The 9,390-nt window shown below is 42.7% G+C and overlaps 1 protein-coding gene across 10 annotated transcripts in view; it reads right to left on the bottom strand.

Moving 5' to 3' along the window:
• Positions 1 to 7,458, bottom strand: part of TAF2 (TATA-box binding protein associated factor 2) — an 80,846-nt gene extending 73,388 nt beyond the window's left edge. For 3 of the 10 annotated variants that reach the window (XR_003429895.1, XM_027092592.1, XM_027092598.1), the window contains exons 1-2: positions 7,053 to 7,456; positions 6,580 to 6,634 (exon numbers count right to left, since the gene is read on the bottom strand). Coding sequence is in view for 8 of the 10 variants with exons in the window: in XM_027092592.1 (XP_026948393.1) it covers positions 6,580 to 6,634; positions 7,053 to 7,135 (138 nt within the window). In the remaining 2 variants the exon portion in view is untranslated. The other 7 variants (XM_027092589.1, XR_003429896.1, XM_027092586.1 and 4 more) reach the window with 7 other exon arrangements.
• Positions 7,459 to 9,390: the final 1,932 nt, after the last annotated feature.

The following is a 9,390-nucleotide window of genomic DNA, read 5'->3' on the forward strand; positions in this document are numbered from 1 at the left end:
CCCCTTTGAAAAGAAGCTACTTATTCTTTCACTCACTATAAATGAGAAGAAGGGAAAACAGGAAACCTCCTACTTTCCACTATTTCTAGATCATTTATAGGCTTTTATACAGCATATGCTATAAGAGCAAGGGCAGAATAGTGTCACTGTCTTCTTGAGGTAGACTGCCCACATTCAAGTCCAGCTCCACTACTCAGTAAGTATATGATCTTGAGCTAAGTTACTCTAGCTCTCTGTACCTCAGTTTCCTCATCTGTAAAACAAGAATATTGACACTACCTACCTATTGGTGTTATTATAATTGAGCAATTTAATACAAGGAATGCACTTAAAATCATAGCTGGCATCAGTAAATGTTTTTATTATTGTCCTTTTCTACTTCTTTTCCTATGTGTTCAAGCCATACAGGTACACCATCCTCTGTTCCTTTCATTAATGTTGCCCAAACTCCCCAATACTCATTGAAGGTTCATTCTTTACCTTTCCAACCCATCTCAGCCATCACTCTACATGACATGAATGCAGATATAGCTGATCCATGCAGTATCACTGCTTCAAAGTTCCTTGATTTCAATTCCTACAATCTTCACTGCCATTCCAAGATAGCAATCAAGACCACACTCTGAAAGACACCTCATCACTCCTCAGGACTGCTCTGACGTTGACATTTTAAACTGGAACGTCCACAATGCCCGTACTTCTCTGCCAGTCCTCCTGTTCAACCACATGAAATTCTCCTGTCCCTTGGCCTCCTCCAGTTTCTCACTACAATCCTCCCTGGTATTTTTAGCGCTACATTCTTCCTCATCCACCCAAGATCCTTAACTTGAACCACTCAACTGCCAACTATCAATTCTCTTGCCCTTCTGCTGCACGTACCTATCTTTCCCTCCTGTTTAGGAATGATCCTTCCACTACTGCACTAGAGGCCATCCTCTGTAGTATTCTCAGAAATCCTGCTCTATTAATTACCCTCTCCTATAATTACAATCTCTCCTCTTTATAGGACTTTTTTCCATGCCTACAAACATGTTCGACTCTCACTTACCTTTCTTTTAAAATCTTGACATTTATGTCACCTCAAATAAATTAATTTTTGCCCTTTTCCTGGGGTTACTATATCTTGGTTCTGAACTGACACTAATCCCTGGAGTCCCAAAACCTTACAGTAGTCCACTAGTCAGACTGGAAGTCTTTGGGGTCTTTTTTGTTTGTTTGTTTGTTTTTGCCTGTGCAGTGCGGCTTGTGGGATCTTAGTTCCCCAACCAGGGACTGAACCCGGGCCCTTGGCAGTGAAAGAGTGAAGTCCTAACCACTGGACTGCCAGGGTATTCCCCAGACTGGCGGCCTTTGGAGGTCAAGTAATAAAGGGGTTCCCACGTCTAACGCAGAGTAGGACTGGAGATCATCTCCCCAGTCCAGAACATTTTAGTAATTGGCAAATCCCCATATTCATTCTCTGACCTCACTCTCTGAGTGAAGACTACAGTGGAAGGACTAAGTGGACACAACTGGAACACCCACCCCCCTTCTCCAAGGTAGTAAATCAATGCAACTAGACATCTTTGGGGAATTGCAGAGATTAGTGCCACCACAGAGACTTGAATGATGCCTACTACGTCTTCATTTAACTCAATTATTTGGCGAGTGCAAAAGTCAAGTAGGTTTTCGAGAATGATAGTGATTTATCGCAAACTTGCCAATCACAACCATGTTTGCAGATGCAGTACTTTGACCGCAGCAAATCAACACAGTTCTTGGTAGCTAATATTGCGACTAATTATCAGGCAAATTTTTTTCCCCCAATTCCTATCAGAAAAAAAAAAAAAAATCAATCAGAAGCAGGTTGTCTTCCAGATGTCAGAAACCCCTCACTGTCATCTAGTAACTAATAACTCTATCAACTCTCCTGCTCAGTCAAGACATAGTCCAAAAGTCCCCTGATAGCCCAGAGGACAGGACAGCCCAGAGAATTACACTGGCATGTTATATTGACAACATTATGCTATCTGGACCTGGTAAGAAAGGAAGAGTAAGTTCTCTAAATGCCTTAGTAGAAAACACGTGGATAGCAGAGGCTGCGAGTTAAATCCCATGAAAGTTCAGGGGCCTGTCACATCAATAAAGCTTCTAAGGTTCCAGTGGTCTGAGGCACATAAAAATAAACCTTCTAAAGTGAAAGACAAATTGCTTCACTTTGCACTGCCCACCAAGAGGGGGGAAAAAAGGAGGCACAAAAATTGGTAGGCTTCTTTGGATCCTGAAAGCAATATACACATTTAGGCATACTACTTACTAAGCAACCTATAAGGCTATCAGCTTTGAGAGGGGTCCAGAGCAAGGAAGGGTTCTGCAGTAGGTCCAGGCTGTGGTTCAAGCTGCCCTGCCACTTGGGCATTATGACTCAGCATATCCAACGGTATTGGGAACGTCCACAGCAGACAAAGATACTTTACTGACTCTGGCTTTCTTCAACAGAATGACAGTACACCGTCATTCCTGGGGTTTCAGAGGAAACCCAAGACTTCTTCTGCCAACAACTGTTTTCCATTTGCAAAGCAACTACTGGTTTGCTACAAGACCCTGCAGTAGAGACTGCACACATGATCACGGGACTCCCCAAAATTTCATGTAATTTTTGTTACCTAAAATGGCCATTACGAACTCAGTATGTGCAGTAGCTTTCCATTTTTAAATGGAAACAACACCTCTGGACCAGGCCCAAGCAAGTTCACAGGCACAAAGAGCAAACAGCATGAGCAGGTGACTCAGAATCCAACGGGACTTGTTCCCATTGCATCTCCACCGCTCCCTCAATCCATACCCATGGCCTCATGGAGAGGTCCCCATGCTCACTTAAAAGAATAGGACAAAGCACAAGCCTGAATTATGAATAAGTCTGCACAGCATGCCAGCGCAGTTGGAAGTGGATGGTAGCTACCATCAGAACCCACTGAAGTGTGGTCCTGAAAGACAACGGAAGAAAAGCCTACTGTGGGCAGAACGTTGAATACAACTGACTGTACACTGTTTATAGAAGTAGAAATGACCTGAAGTATACATCTACACTGATCCATGGCAACTGCTGGGTTAGCCAGCTGGTTAGGAATATGGAAAGAACAAGACAAGAAAACTGAAAACAAGAGGACGGTGGGAGAAGTAAATGTAAAAATGAATTTCTCAGAGTAGCTATAATATGAAAATATTTATATCATCACATGAATGACCAACAGAGGCATCCTCAGAGACTGCAGAGGGAGCCCTCAAAAATCAACTGGCAAGATTATCTATCCAGTAGATGTCCAGACTCTTTCCCTAGCCACCCTGCTCAATATACAAAGTGGTCATTGGGACAAGACCCCAAGGCTATGCATGAACCCAGCAACAAGGTCTTCCCCCAACGAAGCTTGATCTGGCTACCACCAGTGCTGAGTGCTCACCTCCCAACAGCAGAGGGTCAAAATGAGCTTCTAATACAGGACCTTCCCAGGAAGGATCAGTTAGTCACTCAGTAGTAAAATGACTACATTAGACAGCTGGTATCATGGAGGGAGACAGTAATTTGTCCTTATATAAAAATAGACACATATTCTAGATTTTCCTTCCCTATAATATACGTGCAAAAAGCCATACATGTCAACATGCTATCCCATACATGCCTCCATGTGTATAGAAAAGTGTGGCAGTGGGCTCTTACACACAAAATTTACTCGTTTTACCTTTTGTCCTATCATCCAGAGCAGCTGACACGATCAACTACTGAAGGCTCAGTTACAGCACCAATTGAGACCTCCAACAGGATGCCATCTTAAACTAGTGGACAATATATCAGGTCATCTCTTCATAGCCAAAATAGATCTGGGAACCAAGGGACAAAAGTTGGAGTGACTATGTTCACCATTCCTTCAAAAAGCCACTGAACAATTTTTGCTTCTTGTCTTCATGACCTCAGGGTCAGTATGTTTGGAGGTCTTAGTAGCTAAGGGAGGAATGCATCCACCTGGGCACAGAGTCATGGTTCTATTAAACTGGAAGCTGAGACTTGACCACTTTGGGCTCCTCATGCCTGAACTAACAGGCAGAGAAAGGGGTCACTGTACTGGCTGGAATGACTAGCAGCAGCTGAGATTCTACTACACAATAAAAGCAAGAATTCCATCTGCAATCCAGGGGATTCACTGGAATGCCTCTTAGGTCCACTTGACCAACAGTCCTAACCAATGGAAAACTGCAACAACTCAATGAAGTCAAAACAAGCAAGGATGTAGATCCTACAGGAATGAACGTCTAGGGCAGACCAAAAGAAATGCTGTCAAAAGGAAAGAGAAAAATGAATGGGTGGAGGAATAAGGAAGCTGTGTATATCAACCCTGACCTTGACACCAGCTAAAGAAAGCAGAGGCTGTAGCAATTAATTTTCACATCCTTTCAACCACTTTTCTTCTACTGTCTTATATGAAAGATATTGGTGATAGCTAATATCTTAGATGGGAATAATGCTGAACTGCCATTTCTTCACACCAATAGATTAGTCCAGGGATCAGCAAACTTTTTCTTAAAGGGCCAGATAGTAAACAGACATAACGGGCCACACAGTTTCTGTCGCAGCTATTCCACTTTGCCATTGTAGCTCCAAAGCAACCATAGACAGTGTATAAATAAGTGGCTGTGGCTGTGATCAAATAAAACTTGACTCACAAAAACGGGAAATTAGCTAATGCCAACGCCTACAATAGCTGATAGGGCTTCATTAAGTTGGGAACACTTTCGTCATAACAAAAGACAAGAGAGGATGATCTGGGGCAAAAGGGGTAGACTGTTCTAGATATTCTCCTTTTGCCCCTCCTAATCTGCCCTCTCTGCTTTATTCTGTGCCCCAGGAGTAGCATTAACTAGGCACTAGCCCTCTGGCTGCCTGTTGGGGTGATCAACTGGGAGGCACAAAGAGAAAACTGAAAGCAGAAAATCGAGCTCCGTATATTTATTCCCCCAGGATCCTCCCTGCCAGGCTGAAGGAGGCAGTAGCCCCACTCTTCTATCAAAGACCATAGCTCCTGTAAGCTAAGTCTTTCCTACAGGTACAGTAGGTTCTTGTAACCTCTCTCTTCCTTTGTTCTTTCAGGTTTAGAAGTGATAACTATTTGTCATTGCTAACCTAGGGTGCTCCTCCAACTTTTGTTGGTTTCTCTTAACCCTAAGTAGTCCCTTCATTACTTCCCTCAATTAATCTGTAGAATGTGCCTTCTGGGACCCTAGCCCATAGGCCATCTAACCAATCTTTCCAACGGGAGATGTAAAAATCATCTACAACTCCTTTCTAGCATTCCTAGTTAAGAGTCATCTGCAATTCCTTTCTACCTATCATTGTGCCAGGGGTAGAGGATGTGGAAAGGGGAATGTCTGATTAAAAATGGCTCAATCACTTGCTATCTTCATGCCCTTAAGAAATTTACTTATCCTCCATTCTTTCAGCTGCTTTACTTATAAAAATAAGGATGAAAATAGTATCCATCTAAAAAAAAAAATAGCATCTACCTCATGGGGTTACTGTGAAGATTAAGTGAGGTCATACACACAAAACCTTAGAAGATGGTCTTACATGTAGTATGTATATAATAAATGTTCACTATCAGTCAATCATGTCAACTCTATTTCTATGCCATTCTACTAATGATACCTCCATTCAGGGCTAAATCATTTCTACCCTAGATTATTACAGTAACCTTTTAATGAGACTCTTTAATCCTCATAACTTCCATACCCAGTTCACACAACCCAACATACCTAAAGTATCATTCCATGAAGTATAAGGTAAATAATCATATGTAAGGGATTTTGAAAGAGAAGTTCCTTAAATGAGGATATGGGACTTAATAAACCTTTAAGGATCCTTATAAATCTAAGATTCTGTGATTCTAATGAAAAGGTTACATTTTTAAACAGCTCATCTTAAGTAAACAAGTTTGAGAGGGAAGTTGATGTCCTCACTCAAAGAAAACCGGCTCTCACTGAGATTTTGATCTAGTTAATACAGATCTCCCTGAAAGAATAAATTATTTGGGTTATCAAGGACTTTTCCTAGAACAGATATATCAACAATCCATACATCTAAACTGGGGCGGGGCGGGCAGTTTACTAGGTTTTAAACACCTTATCTAGAGCTTCAGTGTAAAGCACTGCCACCTCAACAAGGTCAGCCGAGAATCAGAAAACACAAGTGGCCTCTTAACAGCCAAGTTAAAAAGTCAGTGCACGTACCAACCTTAACTTTTTTCATAGAAAAAATCTCGCTATGGACTTATTCTTCTTTCATACGCGATTCTAAAATGTTTGGTAATACGGACTTTCATATTCCGCAACAGATTAAAAGAAATAAAACTTTAATCAGGAAACAGGAAGAAAAAGAAAAGAGAGAACTGAGGTGGCAGCCAATACAGCACAGCCATGGCCCTTGGAGTCATATAGACTTCTGAGTTCTAATTATTACCTATTCTCGAAACCAGTTACCTGAACAGAAATGTTTCTAAGTACTGTAAAGGATGGACTGTTATTGCTTATAACCGCTGAGGATATACTTACCACAACGGATTTTCTCTGGAAGTTTATGTTGTTGATGCAGACGACCTGATGAGTTGTACATTAAAGAATAAAGAAAATGTTTCAGTTATTAAATAATGCGTAACTCTATCCAAGTACAAACAAGAACTGTGTTCTAGGCAGCTCAGAATCACACTTATCTTTCATGCTAAAACCCTACAAATTAGGGTAACTTGCTCATTTTAAATTTAGCAACAGCCACGAAAATAAATTTCTTTGGGCAAAAATGCAACTTAGTACTTTAAGAAAAAGGTTTATTAACCTGCAAGAAGCAGATCTGCTGAATCACACTGTCATTCAAACCAGTTTCGCCCTACAAACACCATTCCCATCACCGTGAGTGGCTCCCAGTTTCTCACTAGGCCTCCCAGGCCCACGATATCAGTTTCAAGCAATCACAAAATATAATTAATGAAAACCAAACGTAGAAGAAAGGGAGATGAAAAAATACTTATAATTTATAGGGCCTTGGGCTTTCAAAGCCCTTGTCTCCTTTCTTCCTGTTCATTCTGGCGGGCTCTAAACCAGTCGGCGGCATGAAGAGACCCCGCGGAGCTCGGCTTCCCGGCTTTCCGAGGGGCGGCGGGGCATTACCGGTCTCCGGCACCTGACACTCCCCGCTCCCCCGCGCACCCAACAGTCACACCCCGCGGCCGGGGCTCCCTCGGCACCCACTCCCGGCCCTGCCCGATCTGCCGCCGCCAACGCCTCCAACTCTCTCCCGCGATTCGGCTCCGTCGGCTGTCTCCGCCGAGCTTCTGTCACGGAGATGCTCCTCACACCAAGCACCGACAGCGCTAGCCAGCCGACATCTTGCCGGTCACCTCTGACCTGCGACGTCAGCGGAAGTGGGACAGCCGTGAGGGCAGGAGTCGGAAGTTACGTGTAGGTGGGCGGGGCTTGCCCGAGCGCCGGAGTTTTTGTTTTCGTCTATTCGTATACGGACGGTGGGTGAGAACTATTAAAATTTCGGAAAGCAGCCAGAGATATTTTGTGGGTGAGGCGAACACAGCGAGAAGGAAAAAAGGAAACACTAAATTTTAGAGGACTAAAGATCTAGCGCAAACATATTGAACAGTATGGGGAAAAGGTTTTCGAAGAGCCAGGGTCTGGCGACTAGGAAGCCGGGAAATAGGAAACCAGGAGAGGTGTGCCTCTGGTCCGCTGTGTGAAAAAGCACCATAAACTCACTGGAGCTCAGTGATTTAGGCTGTAAAATACGTGATTAGACCTCAAGGAGTCTAAATCGAATTCCGGAGTCCTCACTAGGCACTGCTGCCTCAGTGTTTATTGAGAAAAACATAAAATTAGTGGATTATATAGATGCAGAATTTATTGAAAAACCGGACAAATATTTTAAAGCCATCGTATTTGCATTTTATGCATGAGAATAAAAGTTGTCAATTCCAATAAGTTAAATCTTGGTTAATTGTGGATTATGCAGTTAAAAAAAAAATTAACTTCGGACCAGATTTAACCTTGGCCTACCCCTTCCAACTGTCTTGGTGACAAGTTCATTAGCTAAGTTAAAATTTGAACTTTGGTCTAAACGAAAACACACTAGGAAAGTAAAGACGTAAAGGAACTTTATCAAGCATTCCAAAACCAGCCAGAGATTACTTGTAGTTTTCAAGTATTACCTGTGTCAGTATCCTTTATTATAGGATTATAAACTACTGTTAGCATTCTTCATTTAGGATTAGTATTGAAATGGGTCTTCTTGAATTATAAACTTTAACACCATTTGCCATGGAAGATGGGGGGGGGATATTTAGGGAGATAGATGCAATTGGTTTAAAGAGAGGTCACTGGATTAAGGAAAGAATGGGAGACAAAGAAGCAGAGAGGGAGTACGCAAACTTTCATCCCAGAGTGCTTATCTGAGGTGGGAAGTAGATGGGTCCCTGGGCTGGACACCTGGTGTCTGTCAAGTGAAGTAAAATTGAAGCTTTGTTTTCCCCCCCATACGCCAAGGATAAAGCTAGTGGCAGAAGCTGACCTCTGCTGATGTAAAGAGATGAGGTGACCACTCCTGAGGTCAAGAAAATTTCCCTGACTGCACAGGCACAGGAAGGCTCCTTGGAGTTCAAAAAAGAGAGGGGTGCCACCCATGATACGTGTGGACACATCCCCACAAGCCTCTGCGGTGGAATCCACCTTAGCAAAAAGTTGGGCACGCATGTTAGGGAGTGTCCTAGGACAGGTTAGATGTGGGAAAAGAAACAATTGGCCAAAGATAAACAAAGACCCAGAAAAACTGTCTTATGTAAGTGATTTAAATCACCTCTTTCCTGCGCTCCTCAGTAGGGAGGACACCCACACCCTCTCTCTCTGAGTGTGTATTTCTGCCTTGCTTTTGTCTTAAACAATCTGTTTCTCTGTGTGCTCTCCCACTTGCGCCATGTCTCTAATAATAAACTTTGTACCTGTTTTTACAGTTTTTGCCTTCTAGAAACATTCTTGCTTTCAAACCGGGCAAGAGCCAGGGGAACTTTGCTTCTCGCCTCTAGCCCCTGGTGGACTAGTGGCTAGGATCCCTGGTTTTCATCCAGGTACCCAGGTTCAATTCCTGGGCAGGGAACTAAGATCTCTCTTTAAAACCTCTCACTGCTGTCTCTCTGAAATCATATCTACATCAGCCAGGTGAACAGAAGCAGCGGTCAAGCCAATTTCATCAATATAAACAACTAATTTAGATAAATGATATAGTATCAGGTGACCTCCTGTTTGGGTAGAAAGTCAAAAGTAGAGGGGAACTGACTTGAGAAATGACATTTAAGTGAATAAATAATT

The sequence above is a fragment of the Aethalodelphis obliquidens genome, unplaced genomic scaffold, assembly GCF_003676395.1.
Source record: "Aethalodelphis obliquidens isolate GAN/ISIS:26980383/991018 unplaced genomic scaffold, ASM367639v1 scaffold79, whole genome shotgun sequence".
Classification (NCBI taxonomy): domain Eukaryota; kingdom Metazoa; phylum Chordata; class Mammalia; order Artiodactyla; family Delphinidae; genus Aethalodelphis; species Aethalodelphis obliquidens.